This window comes from Myotis nattereri, assembly GCF_964212035.1.
Source record: "Myotis nattereri genome assembly, chromosome: 8".
Classification (NCBI taxonomy): Eukaryota; Metazoa; Chordata; class Mammalia; order Chiroptera; family Vespertilionidae; genus Myotis; species Myotis nattereri.
Genome location: NC_138083.1, coordinates 13,645,996 through 13,670,237, shown reverse-complemented (window position 1 = coordinate 13,670,237; position 24,242 = coordinate 13,645,996). Strand labels below are relative to the sequence as shown.

The following is a 24,242-nucleotide window of genomic DNA, read 5'->3' as shown; positions in this document are numbered from 1 at the left end:
GGGGCTCCGTGAGGGCAGTGCTGGTGGGCAAGCCTGGCACCTGGCAGAACCTGGGACAAGGGGCTCGTCATCCCAGAAATGCCCAGCCCATCCACTCTGACCTCATTCCACTGCCAGGGTGGAGCGAATCAAACTTTGAACTACCCGCTTTTTAGATTTTCACGTGGATTCGATTTCCCGTCAGGGAACATACCCAGGTTTCGGATTCAATCTCAGATTGGGGAGCATGGGGAAGCAACTGATCGATATTTCTCTTTCTCCCCCCTCTTCCTTTCTCTAAAAGCAATCAATCAACTAATCAATCAAATAAAATACCCACATGGAAAGCCAAGGTCAAGGGTTCAGACAGTGGCACTGAGTGCCCAGGGGACATCCCTGCTCTACCTGCTCTGAAAGAGACCTAGCTCACATGCTTCACCTTGCCAAGTAACTGGCAAGAGACCTGCCCACCAAGAGGGGGCTCCTGAATTCCCGTGGGTGAGGGCTGGGCCACGTGGGGGTTAAGTGCTTGCTGGACCCCACAGCTGCCACTACTCAGCTGGGGGGGCAAGGCCTAAGGCTGCCTGCGGGGGAGAGCAGCACTCATTGCTGCTGTTGTTTAGAAAAAGTCCAGTTCAGATAATTCTTAAGTTCCAAAAAAACAACTGTATTTACAAACAGGTATTTTGCTTATAATTTTTGCTCAAATTTTTGTTCTATTTTAGAACCAAAAAATATAATTGAGGGGGAAAATATGCTATTTTTCAACATTCTGTTTCAAAATGTAGATTTTTAGATATTAACTGAATATTTAGATAAGAATTTTTTCTTTTTTAAAAAAATTGAGATGAAATAAAGATATAAAAAAGACCATGTTAACAGAATATGAACGTTGTTCAGAGAATGAACCTTAATTAGAATATTTACTTTTGATTTACCTAATAGAAAACAAAGCCAACATCAATCAAATGCCTGAGGAAAAATCAGTTTTTGAGTAACAGTTACTATTACTGCTTTAACGCCTATTCAGGAATTGGTTTTGCCAAACTATTTCCGCATACAAACCATGCAGACTCTGCTTTCACAAAGCTTTCGTTCTGCAGTTTTCCCAGACTCCTCTTTCTCTCAGGTGAAACTCTCTACCTGCTTTCCCTCTATAAAGAGAGGTTAGAGAAGAACCAAAGGCTTCAGAATTCCATCCTATTTGGTTAATGTGACGGAACAGGCTTATCCTGGGGGTTCTCAGTGTTTTTCTAAGTGAAGAATTAGATGCTCTACCACAGTACTCACTTTTCATCATTTGCAAATTTAATTCCACTGTTTGTAATGGGATCGAGGAAGAACCAGTCAAACCCAGGGAAGAATCGATACACCTGAGGAAGACATGGACACAATGTGCAGAAGAGTCAATTAAACAGCCAGTGTGGCTCAGCTGAATGGAGTGTCGTCCCGTACACCAAAGGAAATGGATTCGATTTCCAGTCAGGGCACATACCCAGGTTTCGGATTCAATCCCAGACTGGGGAGCATGGGGAAGCAACTGATCGATATTTCTCTTTCTCCCCCCACTTCTTCTCTCTAAAGGCAATCAATCAACTAATCAATCAAATAAAATACCCACATGGAAAGCCAAGGTCAAGGGTTCAGACAGTGGGCACTGAGTGCCCAGGGGACATCCCTGCTTCCTAGTATACTGACCTGCAGCTCTACCAGGGCTCTACTGGGGCACCCCTGCCCCTCTGTGCCCTGACCAGATTCCTTGCTCAAGAGGACCCCAGACTTGCTGCAGCAAAAGCTATCTGCAAATGGGGCTCCTACACCTCAGAGCAGCAGCCTAGAGACCAGACATCCCACAGACATCAGGGCCACCACCTCAAGAAAAATGGGGATCCATACAACTTGGGAGAAAAGCAACGAACATCAAAGAAGCAAGACTAAAGAGGAATCTTGGTCAGCAACAGAGCAGTGTGAGGTCAGATGGTAGGCTGACACAGGAAACACAGCCAGTTAGAAAGCAGTGGGATGGAAAAGGATGGAAAGGCCACAGAGGAAGTCCCTCTAGGCCACACGTTACCCCGAAATCCAATGGTGAGAGACTGGCTGCTCAGCACTGTCTGTGGGGATGGAGAGTGAAGGCACTCACCAGCTCACCCCTGAGGAAACAGCTGGGGTAACAGCACCCAGCCTGGGCTGAGCCTCACGGGGAACAAGCCCGGTAGGCAAACCAGGCCACGGGGCAAGGCTTCCTGAGGGTCCTGCCACTCTAGACAACCCAGCTGTGAACCCGTCCCACCTGGCTGCCAAGTTATAAACTTCCTGGGCAGCTCTGGATTCAGGCCAGTGCCCAGAACTAAACAAAGATTCATTCTTAATAAATCTGCCTTCATTAGAATATTTAAATAATTTTTATGATTATTGTTTTTATACTTATTTACTATAGTCACTTCACAGTAATTATTTTAATAATGAAAATAAGTCCATTTTAAATAAGATCTGTACTTGCCACTGAGAACGGATGGCTCTTGGCTTCTTCGCGGATATTAGTGAATGGAGATTCCAATATAAGGGCATCTGGAGGCGTCTCTAAATTATTGGTAAAATAAACAGGAAACTGTGAGATAGGCAAGAAGCCCAGAAAAAACACAAGCTCCATGGCCCCATGAGGGTCCGAGGGCTGGCCCCCCAGAAAAGACAGTGGAAGCTGGGGTGCCAACCTGGACAGCTGCACCCCCTCAGGCCCTCCAACATGATTGGCATGAGGGACCCTCAGGTGGCCTTAGGTCACTCCTGAGAACCACATCTGCTAAAGTTGCTTATTTGGAGCCTGGTCCCTGGTGAGGCTGCACCAGCTGCTCAGGAATCCTTGGGGGGATGCAGGCTTAGGGCAGCTGAGGGTCTGCCAGGCCCTCACCTCAATACCCAGCTCAAGGGGCTCCAAGGGGACACAGAACACGGGCACAGTGTTGCTTGCTCACAAGCACCCACTTCACAAGAACTCACAGCAGGGCCTGGAACACAGCCAGGGCCTGAGCACTCTGCCTGCCCCGAGGGAGCCAGGACCAGGAGGATCCCTGCCCACACACCAGAACTCATGCCATGTGAGCCCCTACCTCGCTCACAGAGGCGCCGCACCAGATTTGTTGCCACTCTGAAGAGAGAAAAAAACAACAGTTCAGTTGAATTTTGACAAAAACTGTTTTGTATGAGACTGTTCTCATACTAGAAAGTGAGCAGAGAAGCTGTGGGATCTGGGAAGAAATTGGTAGCGTTATAGGGAAGGGGGTCGGGGGACAAAAATGCTCCAGGATTGTGGGTGGGCCCGGCTGCCCCAGCCTCAGCCAAGCCCTCTGTCAAGGATGGTGATGACAGCCACCCTTCATGTCCTCAAGGCGTGTTCTGCAGCCTCACCAGGAACAGCCTCCTTCAGGCTGCACAACACTGCCCCTCAGCTCACACCTGGTTGGAGGGAGTGCTCCTGAGACAGCTAAGAGCAGGCTGTGGTCCACCTGCCTGGTTCTGGGGGCCTCTTGCCATACCAGCCATGTCCTTTGCAGACAGCCATGGCAAGATGGCCTGGTCCCCTCCCCTTCCCAGGCACATTTCTGAGGGCTATTTTCTCCATGAGGAGAAGCCAGGAGGCCCTGGCCCAGACCATGCCCCGCCTGCAGGCCCAGCCCAAATGCAGCATGCTGAGCTCGCTTCAGCAGTACATATGCAAACGGCAGCATGCTATCAAGATGAGCAGCAACCTGGAAAGGTGTTGCAGCCACTGCACTTGAATGAAAGGCAGCAGGAAAAGATAGGGTTTCTGAAGGTCCTGGGCTTCTGGGCACTGACATCTTTCAGAAACATTCTGGACCTCACATCAGCAAAAACAATGTAGGTGACCCCAAATGGAACACTAAAGTGCTTCCTGTCTTGGCACTGCTGCCTCCCCCAAGTTCTCTGGTAAGCCAAGTACAGCCTGGGTGGCCCAGTTGTTACAAATGCCCCAGCGTAGTGATCAGAGCCCTGGCACTGGGGCTTGCTGGCCAGCACATGAAGTCCAAAACCAGGAGATGCGAAGCCCAGGTACATCTGGAACTTGAACTCCATCTGGTCTGCTCTGCCCCGGCCCCCCAAGGGCACAACCTCAGGCTGAGGAGTCTGCCCTTCCTCCCTGAGGCGGGGAGACCGCCCTACAACTGCCCATGTGTCTCGCGTCACTTCTTGGGTTGAGGAGGTAAAGTCATTCAAACCTTTATGGTGTCTGTGGCATCACTTCCCCTGCCCTGCGTGCAGACGAGAGACAAGGCTTATTAGAGCTAATGGTGCTACAGGATCCGTAGGGCACAGGGGCACCCTCGGGGACCAGGCTGGAAGATCGCCCCATGAAGCCCTGCTCTCGAAAAGGCCACGCCATGCTGGAAACTCTTACCCAGTGCCTAGGGAGTGGCCCCAAATATACACAGGGTTGTCTCCACTTCTTGCTTTGATCCAGTCAAAAACATGGAGTGCGTCATAGGTCATGCCCGGCTCTGACGGTGTGCCTATTGAGTCACCCCAACCTGGGGGAGAGAGGCAGAAGAGAAGGAAGTCAAGCCCAGTTCACTGAACCTCTTGGGGTCAGATTCAACTCCCCTCTTTCTCCACAGGCAGGCCCAGACCATTAGGGGCAAAACAAACCTCTGCCATCACCATCGTCACCATCCACAGCTCCACATGGAGGGTGTCCTGACAAACTTGTTCCTACTCCTCCCACCTCTTTACCCAATTACAACCCTTGAACCCAAAGGCTGTCACACACCCTAGACCAGCCGTGGGCAAACTAACAGGCCATATCCGGCCCATTTGAAATGAATAAAACTAAAAAAAAAAAAAAAAGACCGTACCCTTTTATGTAATGATGTTTACTTTGAATTGTATTAGTTCACACAAACACTCCATCCATGCTTTTGTTCCGGCCTCCGGTCCAGTTTAAGAACCCATTGTGGCCCTCGAGTCAAAAAGTTTGCCCACCCCTGCCCTAGACTGAGTCCTGATGAGCAGCAACGAAGAAGGGAGTGGTCCTGCTGGGACATCAACCCCCCCAACACTGGGGGCTTGTCAGTGGCTGGCCCAGGGTGAGGGGCCAATGAGAGCCCAGCCTGCCCCGGGACCCCTCAGCCCAATCCAGACGCCCTGGCTCAGCTTCAGCCCAGCTTTGAATAGGCAAGGGAGTCAGGAGAGGCTCTGAGAAACACTGTCGGTGACAGGGTAGGTGGGGGTAATTCCAGGCTCCAGGCAACTCTGAACCAGAAAGGCAAGGGCTCTAAGCATCTTGTTTGCATAACAGAGGAAAGCCAAACACATCTGCCTCCACTCTGGGTCCTCCCCAAGGGCCCTTCCACCCAGTCCCCAGAAAAGGTCAAGTGCCCTTGTCATTTCCACCAGCTCAGCAATGAGTCATCATCAAATGATCTGAAAGTACCATAAGGTTCAGAAAGAGCAGGTTCTGCTGCATAAGCAAAAACCCACAGAGTAAATGGGCACAATAAGTCACTTCCCCTGGGCATCCCAGACACAGATTAGGGAAGAAGTCATATGAGAAACAAGGCAAGACAGGGCACAGTGGGAGGCAGGGACGCAGGGACAGGGAGGGACAAAGACACACAGAGCGAGACAGAGACTTGACAGGGACAGCGGGAGACACTTAGAAGCGGAACTGCTCTCTCATAGGACTTAGAAATGTAGAGGCTTAATATACTGGATTTCATTTCTTGGCAGACGCACAGGGAGGAAAAGAAGGAAGAACGCTGGCCCTTCGCTTTATCCTAAGGGCTACTACAGAGTAGAGCAGAAACAGAAAACCCTTTTTAGCACAGACAAAAGGATAAATGGGTGAACTGATTTCCGGACCCTCATTTCAGAGTTTTTCCCCAACCCTAACTTTTAACTGATGGAACCAGGAACTAACTTCCTTCATGAAAGAACCATTCCTGAGGTAGGCAGAATGATGACCCCCAGAGAAGCCCACATCCTTATCCTTATCCCTGGAACCTGTAAATATGTTATGTGAAAGTGACGCAGGTTAGCGAGAAACTAAGAAAATTCCCTGGCAAGCGAATGAAGAAACTGAGACAAATGGCTGAACAACCGGCCAGAATGGCTGAGCAATTAACAGCAGGTAATCACAAGAATCTACCCTTCCTAACTAAAGATATAGAAGAGAAGGGGGTTTAAATCACCTTAGTCTGAAAGACAGATAACAACAACAAAAACAGAGCCAGACTAATACAAGAGAAAGGTAAAACTAATCAGAAAATGACGCCAGACCCCAAAAGTCAGGGTCCGAGTAATGCAAATACAAGGGGCCAACAGTCAAGGAATGCGGGCAGCATCAAGAAGCTGGAAAAGGCTCTACCTGGTTTGGCTCAGTGGACAGAGCATTGGCCTGTGGACTGAAGAACCCTGGGTTCTATTCCAGCCAAGGGCACATGCCCGGGTTGCAGGCTCGATCCCCAGTAGGGGGCATGCAGGAGGCAGCAGATCAATGATTCTCTGTCATCACTGATGTTTCTCTCTCTCTCTCCCTCTCTCTCTGTGGGTTCTTGATCTCTTCAGGGGCAAGCCCTCTGATTTATTCAAGAAGAAATACCGCAGGGGCAAGAATAACAATCTTCTCTCTTAGCAATTCCTTTTCCTGTTTTCATAACCTCAACAAGACAAACTCTCCCAAGCATAAAACGCATCTGATGTCCTGCTGTAGAGAAAGTCTTGAGTCCAATAAAGAAAAAAGAATCTTCCACATCTCCCTTCCTCTCTGAAGTAAAATATATAAGACAAGCTGAAAAAGACAAGGAACCAGATGCTCCCATAGTACCTTTTGAAGGAACCAGCCCTGCCAACAGCTTAATTTTAGATCAGAGGCTAAAGATTTTGGACTCTGACCTCTAGAATGGCAAGATAATAAATATGTATTTTAAGACAGTTAAGTTTGTGGTAATTTGTTACAGCAACACGAAGAAACTAACCTAACACCCATATCCTTGGTCTGAGGATAGTGGACAATAATGCCCTCCAAGAAGGTCAAGATAAGCCAGCCAAGTGGCCTTCAGCCTTTACTCTCTCCAGCTGAGAACTGGGGAGCATACACTTCCCACACAGCTGCTCACTATTAATACAAAGTATTTCCTGGCTCACTGAGGTAGAAGTTGTTCGCTTACATCAAACTGTGGGTTCTTGATCTCTTCAGGGGCCAGCCCTCTGGTTTATTCAAGAAGAAGAAATACCGTGGGGGTGAGAGTAACAATCTTCTCTTAGCAGTTCCCTTTCCTGTTTTCATAACCTCAATAAGACAAACTCTCCCAAGCATAAAACGCATCTGATGTCCTGCTGTAGAGAAAGTCTTGAGTCCAATAAAGAAAAAGAAGACAGAATCTTCCACATTTATTTTTTTTTTATTTTTATTTTTTTTGCATGTCCTCGACCAGAATCGAACCTGGGACTCTTGAGTCCGCAGGCTGACGCTCTATCCACTGAGCCAAACCAGTTAGGACAAGAATCTTCCACATTTAAAATGTCGCTCACAGATGGCACGTGCCAGGGTTCCAGGCACTAGTGCCTGCCTGTAAGAGAGACGCCCCTGGCGGCTGCATGCAGGACACTCACTGAAGAACCCGTCCCCCTCTACTACCTTCACACACAGTTACTACAGGTTAGGAACCTGCTGGCTACACATCGAACATTAACTAGAGTGGGACAGGCCAGTAAGCCAGGATAAGCAGAACAGGGAAACTGAGACAGATAAACAGCCGTTTGCAGCCACCTAGACAATCTAGATGCCAGGCAGGTTGCAGCCATCTAGAAAATCCTATCTTCCCTAAACCGGGGACACTTGAGAAGAAAGGATTTGCACTTCCCCTCCCCAACCAGCATGTAATTAGCTTAAATCACCTACTCAGGGAGACAGCAGAGATCCAGTTAGTGCCATTTGTCAACCACACCCAAAGACAGATGAAGTTAAGAGAATAAATCTCATTTTGTAACATCAGCATATACCTGATGAATATTCTATTGATCCTCCCCTAAACACCCAGCCTTTAAAACCCCTTAAAACGAAGGTCCCAGCAGATCCCAGCATGCCCTCTCCCGGGAGCACAAGGCGCCTTTCCCCTCCCCCTCCTTTCCCCACAGGCAGGCATCTCCTAAATTCTAAGGGACTCCACGAGGCTTGCAAGCAGGGCAGCAATGGGCAGTGGCAGCTCATCCCAGGCTAACTCCCTGAATCTGTTCCCAAGGCCTCCTTTTCTCCAACTTCTTAGTAAGCCAAAGCAGACCAGCACAGGCTCATTTCCCCAGCGTTTTTAGTTTCACTGCCCCAGCTTTAATAAACATCCTCTAAAATTCATCTGGACTCATGTTGTGAAAATTTTCCTGCACAAAGTCAAGAACACATACACTATCAGCAGACAGCCCCACCAAGGACCAGGTCCCCTGTCCGGTAACAGGAGGAAGTGGGAGGGCTAGGAGATGCAATTTCAAAAGAACCCTCACCTCTGTAGTCAAAGGTGACCACGTGGTAACCAAGGGAACTCAGCACCTGTAAAGTGAAAAATAACCATCTGGGCAAAAAGATCCTCGTACCTTGGACAGAGGGTAACTTGCCCCTCACTAAACCCATCCCGGTTTCCGTCTTTACGCCCTGCACACATGGGAAGCTTAACAAAGACTTGTCATCATGTTGCCCCAATCCCAGTGGGATCTTATAAAACCCAATGCCAACGCTGCTACTGGATACACCGATGCCCTCCACCTCAGCAGTGTGAGCAGGAAGCCTCCCTTGGCTGCGAGCCACACCTGCACCTCTGCATTCAGGGGCTCACAAGGGGGCTTTGACCACCCAGCAGCCCAGGAGGAGGAACTCCATCTGCAACCTAGCATGTGTCAGACTTAAGCTTTCACTGAATTGTTTCTGTTATTAAAAACCCTCTAGACTTGATGATTTCTCATTAGATATCTACTTACAGACTCCTTCCACTCCCCACTCCACCCATTAGGGTGGCTCGAGTGTGCCCACAGGCATATGGAAGCTGCCAGCCACCAAGTCACCCCAAGTCACTGCCGAGCCTTTGCTCCTTTCTCCTTAGGCTGCCCAGGGCAGTCTGTAGGCGACCTTCTAGCTCCCAGCCTCCCGCAGATCCTACACTCTCCAGAGCCACACTGTTCCTGGTGTGAACCATTCTATGGACAGAAACCTCAAAACGGGACCTACAGTTTTCCAAGCATTCCCTTCCCTGACCTGATCTAAACCACACAGGGAAACAAACACTCCAGAGCCCAGGGCAGTCCACCTGGTATATGACGAACAGAGCAGTGCCCGCACAGTACTGATGTTCCCATGCATCTGCTTGTGTCCCTGCCTGCCTGTAGCAAATGCAGATGCCCATTTAAGAGAAGGATGGGGGAGACAGGCACGGTGACCCTGGACACTGGTAACAACTGTACACTTCAGGCTCCTAGACCCAAGCACCTGAGGAAGACAAGGACCAAGTAGAAGGGAAGGCTACAAGCCTGCCTGCAGCACCCCTTTACCTGGGGAGACCTGCTGTGCTTGAAATCCAATTTAAATGTGATCATATTTCCTGTGAGGTAAGAAACTTGTGTGGTGGCCCAATTCCTGAGGCTGCAACTTGGGAGTAAAGTATAGCTCCCTGACCCTCTGTCCTCTCCATTCCTTTTATATGTGAGTAACATACTAGTAAACAATTTCAAACGGCTTTTATGTAAATCAGCCAGCATCTGGCATAAGATCTACAGGGTCCATTTATCCTGATTTTGGAAACTTTCCTGGAGGCAGCATTGTCGGAAGCACTCCACGATGGAGTCACCCACAGAGGCAGTGCCAGAAAGGCCACCATGATTAATAATCAAAATTACCAGGGGACTCCCTGCTGTTCATGCCACCTGGAAAGAACAGACAGGAAAAACACTTGGGCAATGCCCCCTCCATCAGAGACCCCTGTGGACACTGTTCTGTCCATCATACACTATCTGGACACTGCTCCCTCAGTCACAGACTGTGTAGACACTGCTTGACCCATCACAGACTGTGTGGATACTGCTCTCTCCGTCACATACTGTGCCATGCTCACCTACCTTGTAAAGCTCCACTCGGTGGTCACCTCCTCTAGAATGTCAGGGAGAAGGAAACAAGAATAGGTGTTAATGCATGTTCTCAAAGAGGCAGGCCCAGGGTCAATACTGGAGCATCTGGGCTTTTAAGGACTTGGTTCCCAAAACCATAAGGGGAGCGGGGGCAGGGGGGACATTGGTGGACAGGTGACCTCCTCCTTGGGATACCTGTGGGAAACTGTTTATTGCCTTCACTATCTGATTAAGCATAGACAGAGAACTCCCCAAACCACCCCCCCCCCCCCCAAGGCTGGGTGCCTTTGAAGCCCTAGCAAAGCTCGGAGCTAGGCGCCACCTCTGTTTGTCCAGACAGTGGTAGCTGAAACTACTCCCCCATTTATTATTATGTAAATCCTTGCTGATGGGCTAGTCTGCTTGTTACTAGGGGGTCACCTGCCTAAGGGCTATGCTATGGGTGCATCCCAACTCAATAAAAGCTTGGTGAGGCCTGAGCACAGGGGAAGTCCTTCTGGACTTGGCCGCCTGGTCCCCCAATATTGCAAAATTATCTCGTGTCTTTTTCTCTCATTTGTTGTGTGGCTCCTCTTTCAGATACCGAACCCTACTCCACGCAGAACGTGGAGGGAAACACACTCGACAATACCCTAAGTGGCTCTAAGCTTGCCTGTAGTACTGTGCCAAGCAAGGGATAGTGTTAGTACTTTGGAGATATTTGTTAATTACTATCTTACTTTTATTTTTGACTAGGTAATTCCTACATGCAGTACAAAATCCAAAAGACACAAGAGGATACACAGCAGGCCCACCCACTCCTGCCCCAGCATCCAGCCTCTTCCTCAGCCTATTGTCCAGGGACCACCTATAACAGAAGCAAAGGCCCTTCTTTACTTGCAGACACACACCCACAGGGATCTGACACACATACATCACTTTCCACTCAATACATCACAGCCAACTATCAAGTACACTCTTTTTAGCGGTGGTCGCTTTGCTTGTCTTGTGGTCATTTGGTTCTTTACCACCTGCTGCTGACTTAAGTTTTGTTGCCATGGCCAGATACATGTGAACCATGTGTGGGACTCATTCCTACACAAGGAACTACTACCTGAAGGCGTGCAATCATAATCTTGACAATCACTGCTGAGTCCTTCAGCGGGCCTTCGCCTTTTACCCCAAGAGTGTGAGAACAGCTGGCTCCCAGCTCCTCACCAAAAGGCTAGTTTTTGTGGGCACTTTTTATTACCGAGGCTGAATAGGCTTTCATACATTTGAACTATTTCACATGTCTGTATTCTCTGTCCAAGGACCATCTATTCCTTCTCACTTTCTGTCCAGTTGTTGGTCAGTTGTCACTGTGGACAGACAGACTCCAAAGTGGGAATGGGGCAGCCTCAGAACAGGGCCTGAGACAAGAAAGCAGGTGGGCACACCCTCTACAGACTGCTCAGCTGTATGTTGTTGTTTTTTATGAAGAGCATTTTGTCCATTTTGGGTGTGTATGTGGGGGTGGGGGAGGGTGTGTCCTTGGGAGAGACAAGGACCAGATGAAGGAGGAAACCAATAAAATGCAGAAACAAAAATACAAAGAAATGAGTTTCAAGTCTAGAATGAAATACTGCACAATGTTTGCAGTTAACTTTGGAAGAGTTCATGGTGACTCTTATCTGAATTTTTCAAATGTCCTACCTTGAACAAAAAGAAGGATTCAGAGCATAACACAAGGGTGGTAGCAACCGGGGGTCTGAATCTCAGGGAGCGGCATGGGTCTGGTCAAAGAGCAAGGACAGGCAAGATCTGCAGCACAGGCAGTCTCTGGAGCAGTGGGAGGGAGCAGCAAACCTTTCAACTTCACAATATTCCTTTAAGCCTGAAGTTACAGGCAGTTTGTTTTATTTACCAAGTGACTGGCATTGCTTAACTGAACCTTATTCACAATAAACTTCAAAATTCTCTCATTTACAGAAAAATACTACAAGAGCTGTTTGTAGCCACTTGCTCTTTAAAAGAAAAAGAGAAACGCTCCGTGGCTTGTTCCAGACACAGAAGAAAGCAAACAGCCAAGTGCATACATGATTTAGTAGCTAGGCACTCTATTCCTTGGCTCAGAAATCATCCTCGTGGGCCACGCTTCCTGGACTTCCTGCCTGTCCTCTGCACAGCCCCTCTGCCCAGACCCCCCACTGTGGCCTGCTTTCCCCTCCAGAAAGGCCCGTGCAGTATTCACTTGCAAGTTCTGTCTATAAAATGACCACACCCCAGCCCACCACCATGGCCAACGCACCAGGCGGTGGCCCTGCTCCTGCCAGCTCCTTGCCGGCTATCTCACACGACCTAAGGCAGCTGCAGCAACAGTGACCCTCCAAGGGATTCAGGCAGAGCTTTGTTCAGAAAATGCACATACCCCCCCCCACACACACACACACACACAGCTCTCCCCAACAGACACTTCTGAGTAATTCTGGCTACATGGGATGGAGGGAGCCCTCTTTAAACCAAGGGCGGTGGTAGCTCCAATCCCAGCTTGGTCTGAAGAACATGGCATCAACGTCGCACTTGAAGCTGGGACAAACCTGGGCAAGGGCTTTGTGTGCCAGCTGTGTTAGCACACTAGCCCAGCAGGATGCCCCGGCACTGCTGGCTTACAGCTGGAAGCAGAGAACTCACGAAAGTCACCCTGACCTGACAGCATGTGGGGCACCTCAGCTGGGGTCTCTTGGCTGGAATCCCTCTGCCTTTGGCTGTACCTCTTCAGTGTCACCCCTGCCTCTTCTCAGCACTCGCTGGCCTTTCTAGGAGGTGTCCCACCTCCCCCAGGAGGGCATACCTGCCAGGAAGGAAGTGCCAACCTGCCTGCAGTCATCAGACAGGGCTGACAGAAGCTGCTACTGAACAGGAGACAACTTTCCTGAGGGCATTCTTTGGCCCTGAAGAGTCGCACCACCCCTCTTTACTCCCTGAGGGACCACTGCTTCCTTACCCACTGGGAAACCTTGTTCCCCAAACATGGGCCCTCAGACTCTTTGCCTTTTAAATTACACCAGGCAGGGCACATCCCTCTCTGGCCCAGGATCTGGGTCACTCTGACAGAGATGCAGCCTCCTCCATCCCACCCAGTCACTGTGAGCTTCAGATAAGGGGTTTCTGCTTCACGTGTTGGTTTCCAAGGAAAGAGGATCGGGGCCCACTTTGCACACAGCCCTGCCTTGCTCTGAGCCTGTGGGAACGCTGCTTCATGTGAGTTCACCTAGACCCCGCCCCCCTTCCAGCAAACCCCATAGGAACTCTGTCTTTTCCTCTGTTCCCCATGTGCCTGCTCCCTCATTGCAGTGGGTCAGTAAGCCCGACTGGGCCAGGACACTCCTGCTCACAAAGGAGCTAGCACTGTATGGAGGACACATGCTTGAGCTCTCCTTCCTCACCGGGTGCCTGCATTCCCGTGCAGGTACAAGATGACAGGGTAACTGGAAGCCAAGGCATCCTCGTACCACATCTGGTCCTTCCCCTGGGCGGTCTTCCACCAGACAGCGGGGACAGTGTGCCTGGAAACAGAAGCAGAGAGGAACAGCAAGACCAGATGATGATGGCTGTCGAAGGAACAACTACGAAGCCAATGTCCCACCAAGCAGAGAGCAGGGGATGGGTGCACAGAAGAGGCAAACTGTCCCTGTCTCCAGAATAAATTACTGAACTCGGAGCTCCAAGGTGTAGGGATGGCTTTTGACTGCTTACGTAAATTTCCTAACTTGCAAATGGATATCTGCTGGCTATAGTGGCTCACAGATAGCAGTTACCGGGGTGTGGGGACAGCTGTTTCTCCAGGAGGAACTAGAAGCTCTGTGAGGAAAAACCTCACCTGGATGGGTCACCAGGCCTTAACCTGGGACTAGCACAGAATGAGCACTTGATAAATATGAGCTGAACAACAGCATTTCCCTCATACATACCCATATCATATTTTCAAGCTGTAAGACAGCAGCATGTTGCCACAAGTGCTAATTCAGCCAACACTGAACTCGTGAGCTGCACTAGAAACCTGGCCATCCTTAAAGTACCATTTCTAAAGTACAGCACATTCCAGACCCATGTCTGCAGGAGGACGCGTTACAGGCTGCCCCATCTCGTGACTGAGCTTACAGTCAGCCAACTCATTCCATACCCGGCCAGGTTCTCAGAGACTCACTCAGTCTATCTGGCCAAACCCTCCTTCAGAGAGATGCTCCAGTTAATCTTAACTCAGGCCCACATCAAATACTGTTAATCACTGGGGAGAGTCTGAATTAATAAGGCTTTCTGTAAAAGTTATTTAAATTAGTAAGAATCCTTTAAAAATGCTGTAGTCAATGGCCAATTTCTTATTTTCTAGCTCTTGAGTTTCAGCATCTCATTTCTAACATATTTTTTGACTAGTTCCAGGGATAACACTGTGGGTGTTTCTGACCACTGTAATTATCACTCTCCTATAATTATAAACCTATGGAATGGAAAGGTGTGTGTGTGTGTGTATTTATCTTTATTGTTGAAAGTATTACATTTGTTCCCCTTTTTTTCCCCATCAACCCCCTCCACCCTGCACCACCCACCACCTGCCCAGGTCTTCACCACACTATTGTCTGTGTCCCTGGGTTATACATACCTATACTTATAAAAGGGTAATATGCTAATTAGACCAGACGTCTTCCGGACATCCTTCCGGATGTCCTTCCAGACAAAGCCACAGTGGCAGGGGCCGAGGCAGAGGCGGTTAGGTGCAATCAGGCCAGCAGGGGAGAACAGTTAGGGATGATCAGGTAGGCAGGGGAGAGCAGTTAGAAATTATGAGGCCGGGAGGGGAGAGCAATTAGGGGCAATCAGGCTAGCAAGGGAGAACAGTTAGGAACAATCAGGCTGGGAAGGGAGAGCAGTTAGGGGTGATTAGGCAAGCAGACAGAGAGGTTAGGGGCGATTAGGCAGGCAGGCAGGTGAGCAGTTAGGAGCCAGCAGTCCTGGATTGTGAGTCGGACATCCCCTGAGGGGTCCGGATTGTAGAGGGTGCAGGCCTAGCTGAGGGACACCCCCCGCCCCCGTGCATGAATTTCATGCACTGGGCCTCTAGTATGTATATAAGTTCTTTGGTTAATTTCTCCCTTCCTATCTCCCCCACCCCCACCTTCCCTCTGAGATTCGTCAGTCTCTTCTATACTCTATGTCTCCAGATCTATTTTGTTCATTAGATTCCACATATGAGTGAGATCATGTGATATTTGCCTTTCTTAGACTGGCCTGTTTAGCTTAGCATAATACTTTCCATGTCCCTCCATGCTGTCTCAAAGGGTAAGAGATCCTCCTTTTTTACAGCTGTATAGCATTCCACGGTATAAATGTACCTATCAGTACTGGGAGCTAAGGCACTTCCAGTAGACAGCCTACAACAAATGCGGGAATCTTGACAAAGGCCCAGGAAGCTTCCAGCAAGAGAAAAGGGGAAATATTCCTGGGGCTCACCTCTGTCCTGCCAGATGGATAACTCTGCCCACGACAGGCAGTCGAGATTGAGCTGACGGCCAAGCGAATCCTCAGCTTTAGATCTGATGAGGTGCCTGATGAGAGTAGTTGGTGCCCAGGGGCCCACACTGTCCTCCCAAGAGCACAAGACATGAGCAGGCAGCAGGTGCCCACCAGCACACAGCCTGGCTGTCACTACCAGAAGTTGTATTTGTTGTCACTAAATACAACTTTCTTGGGTAACTGCTATGAGAGCTCTCAGCCTAAGTATCAGCACCACAATCGCCCCTTTGCAACAGAAGGAAGAAGCCCTAACTAAATCCCATGTCTTCAAAGCACAAACCCCCATTAACCGGCAGGAGGGCCCAACCAATTCCCACCAAACAGCTCTGGATGGAGAAGCAGAGTGCCCCCTGTGCACACAGTGGTCAGTAAATGCTAGATTAAATCAAATTGGAAATGACAAAAGACTCTATAGAGTCTCAGCACCAACTTGTAAGAACAAAAATCTCCTTTCTCATTTTACGCCCTTTACCCAGGACCATTATTAGAAATGCCTGAACTCCTCGCAATCCACACTGGGAAGCTATTCACAACATTTCATTTAGAAGCTTCTCACATACACAGTGGTTTTCTGAGACAGCAGGGAGAGACTTTATGGTACTGAAAAAACACCCCATCTAGATTAAGGGACAGCGATTCAGAGTGATTCTGAGAGGAAAAAGCACAATACACCACAGAAAGGTTGATCAATTTAAATTTAGTTGTTCTAAAACACCCACTTGTCCCCAGAAAAAACATTAAAACATATTCTAAAGACAAAGAAATCACAGAGCTTAAGTCCAATTCAAATTTATGGCTACAAAAAGTACATACTCAGATAGCAAACAACAAAATTACTGCCAAAGTGCTGTATGTAAAAAGAAATCAAGCTGTTTCCAATATCTAGTCCAGGGATCCTCAAACTTTTTAAACAGGGGCTAGTTCACTGTCCCTCAGACCGTTGGAGGGCCGGACTATAGTTTAAAAAAAAAACTATGAACAAATTCCTATGCACACTGCACATATCTTATTTTGAAGTAAAAAAACAAAACGGGACCAAATACAATATTTGTATTTGCATGTGGCCCGCGGGCCGTAGTTTGAGGACCCCTAATCTAGACATTCCTGCCTCTGAAAAGAAATGGTGTACCTCAAGCCTGTGCTCACAATTCTGTGTTTATATTCTGTTTCTAGTACTTTCTTTTCCCCTGGAAATGAGGCTCTCTACAAAAAGCAATCTGGTTCACAAAGCTCTTTGAAAACCTCAGGATAGTTTGGTGCCATCTCATTGTGCTTCATTAGGATCAAATTTAGCAGAGCTCTTTGCTTTGGAAATAAAGTGGGTAAAAATAAAAATGGACATGCAACAGTTTTAGAGACTGCTGCCAAGGACAACAGTGACCACAGTGCACAGGGTCCTTCCTGCCTCCTGGAGAGTCCACACAGTGGGTGCCTCGACCCTGCAGTCATTTGGCCAGACACTCACCAGACTCCAAGGGTCACATCTTCTTCTGGCTGGAGGTAGTAATTACAGGTGTGATTCAAACCTTGATCCTGTGGTTTTTTCAAGTCAATGAAATAGGGAACTCTCACTGTGGGGGACAAAGAGATGAAAACCAGGATTAGTGGGGTACACACACACACACACACACACACACAGTAAAGCTCTCTCTCTCAAAAAAAAAAGTGCCAAGTCTTTTCCAACACAATAATGCCAGGCATACCAGACCCTCCAGCCTCAGGTGGATTTGTAGGCAAGCCTGCTCTGGGACACTATGAGTGAGTCTTCAGAACCTCTAGCAAGGGTGAGGTCTGATTAGAGATGGACACACTGAAGTTTGATTATTCAAGGTGTGAGAAGGTGCAACTGAGGAAGAAAAGATCCCTGAGAGACATGAGGGTCAGCTGATCCCACCTTCTATAAGGAAGCTGTACAGATTTTTAGTTTTCTTTGGTGAAGTGAGTAGTTTCATTAAATAACCTCACGCATCTACGCCGTATAAAAGCCAAGTGTGCTCACCTGCCACCCTTGTCCCCTTCCTGAGCTGCACTCATCAACCTCCTGCTCCAGGGCCTTTGCACTTTGCCGACCCCTTTGCCTGAATGCTCTCCCACCACATAACCTGCACATCTGGCTCTCACTTCCTAAAATGTTCCTGCGGCTCAGTACACATTTGCTGAAGAAATAAAGTATCCCACTCCTGAGGACATGGGGTTACACACATGCTCTTTCCTCAGAAATTCCCTGAGCAAACGTTTCAGACCATGCAGGCAGACAAATCCTCCCACCAGGGCTGCTTTCATTAGCTCCAGCTTCTTAATCCATCTCTTCCTCAAGAAGCTGGATACATTTTTTTAAAACACTAATTACTGTTTTCTCTCAAGAGAAAAATGGCAACCAAAGGAGGTGGCATAATATTCCTCGTGCTTTTATGGTGCCAGCACTATGTTGTTCATGCCCTCACCACAGCACTTCTTGTAATCTGCACACCATCCTGATAGGCTGGTACTACTGGTGTTTCATAGCTCTGGTTAAGTCACCAGCTCACATGGGACAGAACTAGGATTTGCACCTTGGCTGCCCGACTCCATGACCCACACTCTTGACTAATCAGACAGGAAGTGAGAAAGGTAAACTGGTTCTAGTCCTCATTGACCCCAAGTGCCCTGTTATGGGTTGGCTTGTGCCCCCACCCCTGCCCAAAAGGATACACTGAAGTGCTCAGAATGTGACCTTATTTGGAAATAGGATCTTCACAGAGTAACCAAGCTTGTTAGTTAGATCCCCATCCAATATAACTGCTGTTCTTAACAAAAGGGATAACTGAGACACACAGAGAGAGAAGGACAGAAAAAGACAAAGTAAAGACACAGGGAGAAGGTAGCCATGTGACACTGGAGGCTAGACTAGAGTGGTGCAGCTACAAACCAAGGAACACCACGGATTGCTGGCTACCACCAGAAGCTGGGAAGAGGCAAGGAAGGATTCCACCCATTCTCAGGGAGCATGGCACTGTCGACACCTTGCTTTCAGACTTCCAGCCTCCAGAACTGGGAGGGAGTAAATTTCTGTTGTTTTAAATCTGCCCACCAGTGTGTGGTACTCATTTCATAACCTGGGAACAAATGTAGCCATGCCATGGAGTTTAGATTTTACTCTGGCAATGAGAGAGGGCCTGAGAAGGACTTCTGTTTCTCCCGCTGTTTCAGATGCAGGCACCTACTCCTGCAGTCCCAATTCTGTGACTGTTTTATGCTGTGGAACCTGAAGACCGCAGCCGTATATGACAGCTCTTCATCCGACAAGTGTGAGGCGAAATAACTTACTCAATGAAACTCTGAAAATCCATACCTAGTGCCCACTGTCAACCCCCACCCAAACCATTTAATCAATTCTGCTCCTAAGGCTGGAATTACATACCCCAGACCCAGTGCCAAACAGAAAGTGTGTGCCATCAAGGGCTGAGGGCACTTGGCTTCCGCTGGCTCAGTTTCTGAGCCTTGACTGGTTCTGTGTCCGGAGAGAAGGCAACCAAGCTATGTACACACTACCCCAGAGCTCAGAGGACCCCCCCCCCCGCCCCGAAAAGTATTTACAAAGATTAGCAGTTGATCCCCAAAGCCTCCAAACCCCAGAAAGTTAGGAACTGAGGAATCAGATTCTACTCCAGAATAGACTCATTCATGAAGCTCGTCTTCCAGTTCACTTTTATTTGTGTTTTAGAAACAATCCATGAAAAAGGAGGTAGTAAATGCCCCAAGTCCAGCAGATGCTGTCCATGCGTCTACCCTCCAGCTAATGGGGGCCTCTGGTCACTCCTGGGGGTCAGACAACCCTAGAGCAGTGGCCAGAGGAACTACCTTGCCACTACTGGTGTAAGTGAGCAGAAATGCCACAAAGGAATGGGGTTGAGGGGTATAGGAGACCTAGGCTGGCCTGGGCGAGAACACAGTAACAGGCCAGGGCTCACTGACCTCCCATGTGATCATATACCTTGGCCCCACTGACTCTGAGATGCTGGCTGGAGCTCTTCCTCTACCAGAGCATTATATACAGGGCTGGAGTAGGGACAGAGCACATGGCCTGCAGGCAAGGTAGTCCACTAGGAGTTACAAACTCCACCTCACACACAGGTTGACTGCATGGCCCAGGAACCCAATATACAGGACCCAAGGCACATCCAGCCGCTGGGACCCAGGTCTCTGGCTTTTCCTCCTTCCTGTTTGCATTGACTCCTCTCTGGCCATATCCACCATTTATATACCAGCAGCCACAACCATCAACAAACATGATTTAGAAAGGATCCTGCACAATGGTTCTCCGTGAATTATCAGTGAATCAATATACGAATGAAGGGGAAAAGACCTGCTCTGTCTTCTTTTTTTAAAACTAATCTGGAAAATATTTGATAGGGTAAGAAGCTACTTACCTGCAAAGAACATTTTTGATTGCCTGAAGATTTTAAATATCGGGGCTATAGCTGATCCCAGTTACTGAGCAAGGAGCAACCCTGAAACAGTGGATGACATGTAGAGCCAACAAGGGGAGGGTTAAGAGGACTCTCTAGGTTTTATAAAATTACAACTCCATGATGTAGGCTGTAGGGGCTTCCATAAGAACAGAATAGAAAAGAAAGCTATCAGAGGGTAACAGGGACTGCTACAGGGAAGCAAAAAGAGGAGGCGTAAGCACTACTGTCCCAGTAACCACTGAAGTGAACTGGCTGGCCTTTTGCTTTAAAAACAAATACATATGCCCTAGCCGGTTTGGCTCAATGGATAGAGCGTCGGCCTGTGGACTCAAGGTTTGATTCCAGTCAAGGGCATGTACCTTGGTTGCGGTCACATCCCCAGAAGGGAGTATGCAGAAGGCAGCTGATCGATGTTTCTCTCTCATCAATGTTTCTAACTCTCTATTCCTCTCCCTTCCTCTCTGTAAAAAAATCAATATAATATTTTTTAAAAAATACATATTTCGCCCTGGCCGGTGTGGTTCAGTAGTTAATAGTGTCAGCCCATGTAACAAAGGGTCTTAGGTTCAATTCCCAGTTAGGGGCAGGTATCTGGGTTGCAGGTTTGATCCAGGCCCTGGTTGGAGCAAGAGCTGTGAGTATCGAGAAACATATACATTTATGTTTATGTGTAAGACAGACAAGAGACCAGCAGGAAATAAATGACGATGTTAACAATTTTCTCAGAGTGATTTTCACTTTCTTTTCATTGTTATTCAGGCATTTTCAGTTAATCTTTTAGAATAATCATGTATTTTTTTTGCTTGTGAAAACATTTAAAGTCAGAATAATGCCTTAAATCATAAGTGCTAACCTTTTTCTAAAGCGTATTTATCTGATTTATAAATTTGGCTTCAAATAGATTTATTGTGAACTTAAAAATATATTCTTTAATCATATTTTGAGGCCTAAAAGATTGTTACACTTCCTTTGATATCTAAATGGAAAACCACAGGCTCATGATTCACATTTTGAGGAGACAAGAATAGAAGCACCACCCCAGCAGCATGAAGTGAAACCGCCAAGTCACTACAGGGCTGTGTTAGAGACCCCCACCTCCTCTGCAGGGGAAGGGGGCACAGACAACTAACCAAAAATCTCCTTTAAAAACACCAATGTGGCCCAAGCCTCTTCTTCTGTGCCATTGGGGCTGGCAAAGTTCCATTCCTGAGGAACATCTGCAATTTCATTAGGAAACCAACAAAGAAAAATCTGTGGGCTGTGTCTAAAGTAGCCCAAATAACTGATCTGAAGTAAATCAATTCAATTCAAATATTTGCTGTAGGACCCACAGAGCAGCATGCCACAGGTACCTGCTGCCACAAAGACACCAGCCCAAGGTACCTGCAGACCAGCAAAGGTGGAAAAGCGTGCAAGGTCAAGTCTAAAGTCTGCCATCAGGAAATCTGCAGCCCTGTAGCTTTGTGTTTATATATAAACTCTAATTCTCTTCGGTGCTGGACAGACTGTGGACATTTAAGTCAAAAAACAAAACTCCCTTTTTAGAATATTGTTAGTTCCTTTTAAATTTGAGCTTCTCACAAGTGATAAAAACTTATAGAGATGATAAATTCCCAGAAGTTCAGCTATGTTTCTGTTAGAAAAGTCAAATGCCTCTTAGTATACTACATGTATTTTACAATTTAAAAAAAATTTTTTGAAACACGTCCTGGCTAATTTTATTAGAAAAAAATTTCGCATGATTTATGTTTCACCAGTCTGTTCTGGCATGCTTCTACTGATATCAGAATCCCTGCATGAATAACAGCCAGTGTGCACACCTGTAGTATATTCTACAGCCTGTGCCCAATTCAGTATCATTGCCATGGTAGTGGTGGACAACAATCTTAGCCAACATGCTGTAGTGCCCTATTTCAGATTTCCTCAAGGCTAGGCAGTTGCTGGCAAGGATGACCAATTTCACTTTACCTTGTCTGATATTTTCAGAGTTTGCTTGTACTCCAACATGTAATTTCCACTTTTTTATAACAAGTTGGAGCCTAGAGCTGATTGACACCAGCGACTTTGTCATCTTCTTTGTGGTCACTGTCTTTCTACCGTAAGTGTGGGACAGCGCCCAACCAAGAGCAGCTGCCAAGATGGCCAGGGAGCAAGAAATTTCTAGTCTGACATCAAATAAAAATACTGTTGCTACTCTTTAAAGCAGAAATTCCTTTTTAACCAGCAACTTCCAAGTTTTTGTCAGTAAATCTATTACAGACTTAACACTCCAAACTTATATACCCAGATACCTGGGGAGCTGGGAGCACTTCTGTTACCACAGGAAAGGGGATCTGGATTCCTATGACACACCCACCCCAGTGTGTCTCTCCTAGCATGGACCAGGCCAGTCACACATGGACCATCTCAACACCTCCTGTCTGTCCTCCCCCTGGTCCTCACGTTCTTCCTCCTCCCTCCCCTCTACTCGTTCCCCTGCTGCCTCCACAGCACCATCCCCAAATTCCCTAGTCTCTGGCTCCCAAACACATAAAGTTCAAGTCCACTCACTGCAAACCAACACAGCCAAAGAGCATACACAGAGACCACTTCATCTGGTTCGAATGCTACCCATACCCAATTTGAAGGCCATCATTTACAGAGCACCATGTTCTATCCTCACACCTCTAACACCCACACACATAAGTCCTTGCCCTCTTAGTCTCATCTTGTAGGTATAAAATGGTGCTCCTTGTCCGGCCGGCATGGCTCAGTGGTTGAGCGCTGACCTATGAACCAGGGGGTCATGGTTCAATTCCCGGTCAGGGGACATGCCCAAGTTGAGGCCTCGATCCCCAGTAAGGGGAGTGCAGGAGACAGCGATCAATGATCCTCTCTCATCATTGATGTTTCTATCTCTCCCTCTCCCTTCCTCCCTAAAATCAATTAAAAAATATTTTAAAAAAAAAATGGTGCTCCTTAAAAGGATTATTCCCAACAATCACAGAACTTCTATTTCATATGCTTGATACTTGTGCACCTTTCTCCTCCCACTTGCAAAAAAGTAAATACATAGCACGCACGCACACACACACACACACACATATACACACACACACACCTTTGAGAATCTAAGTAACAAAATAAACTGATGAATGGAATGGATCCAGAGACATAGAAGCATGGAACAGAGTGAAGAATCTCAGAGGGAAGGCAGGGGAAGGTGAGTGAGTAGGAGGTAATAAAAAAAAAAAAAAAAAACGCCACCTTTGGAACACACAAAGTCCAAGATAACTCAAGGAGACTATACCACCTATAAAGCCAACATATACTTTCATAGAAACCAAAGCATGTCAGGTGTTTTTAAGTGAAAACAAAAATCTATTTTTAAAAAGAAAAATAGGCCTAATTATTATTTTTTCAAGTGGTCATCTTTTCCAAGGACGTTGCCCTTCTAGACTGCACAAGTGACAAGCATCTCCATGACAGCTCCAGAAGGCTCTCCATGTGGTCAACCTTTTTACCTACCTCAGCTAAAGGAGGACTCCACTACCATGCAACAGTCATCTGCGTACACAAATGCCAGCCCGGGAGAGCAAAGCACTCTTACAGCCTGTAACTGGGAAGGTGCATAAGGGAACTTTCTGGGTAAAAGAAGCATGCTATCTCTTGATCTGGGTGGTAGATAAATACAGGGTGGGGCAAAAGTAGGGTTAAAGTCATGAGTACGTGAAACACAGTTTCTTCTTGTATTATTTATTGTATAATTTTCCAGAGGAACAACTGTAAACCTACTTTTACCCGTATATAAATCATCATCTTACTAAGGTTAAAGAAAAAACAGACACAAGGCACTTACCAAAATTTAAGAAAATCAATTTGGCCTGTATCCCAGGACATAGTCTGATGAGGAATGGAATGGCAACATATAATCCCAAAATACAGAGAAGGATCTTCCTCAGTTGGAACCACATTCCCTTTCGCCTGCGAGAAAAGCAAAGAACAGGTCAAAGGCAGTAGGTACAATTTTGCTAGTTTATTAATGGCATTATTGAAATCACTAACCAAGATCCACAAGTATCTTTTCCCACAAGAATACTATCAATAATAAGAATAGCTTCCCACCTACTTTTGTTAAAATAATTATTTTAGGTCTTTTGATTTGATCTTAGAACA

At 47.4% G+C, this 24,242-nt stretch overlaps 1 protein-coding gene across 1 annotated transcript in view; it reads right to left on the bottom strand.

Annotated features, from left to right (window-relative positions):
- ABHD12 (abhydrolase domain containing 12, lysophospholipase) overlaps positions 1-24,242 on the bottom strand; it is a 63,773-nt gene that overhangs the window by 3,547 nt on the left and 35,984 nt on the right. Inside the window, exons 2-10 of the mRNA XM_081096933.1 lie at positions 23,926-24,050; positions 17,102-17,207; positions 13,512-13,631; positions 10,096-10,126; positions 8,494-8,539; positions 4,397-4,526; positions 3,090-3,127; positions 2,483-2,562; positions 1,270-1,352 (exon numbers count right to left, since the gene is read on the bottom strand). Of these exons, the coding sequence (XP_080953059.1) occupies positions 1,270-1,352; positions 2,483-2,562; positions 3,090-3,127; positions 4,397-4,526; positions 8,494-8,539; positions 10,096-10,126; positions 13,512-13,631; positions 17,102-17,207; positions 23,926-24,050 (759 nt within the window). The remainder of the gene's footprint in view (positions 1-1,269; positions 1,353-2,482; positions 2,563-3,089; positions 3,128-4,396; positions 4,527-8,493; positions 8,540-10,095; positions 10,127-13,511; positions 13,632-17,101; positions 17,208-23,925; positions 24,051-24,242) is intronic.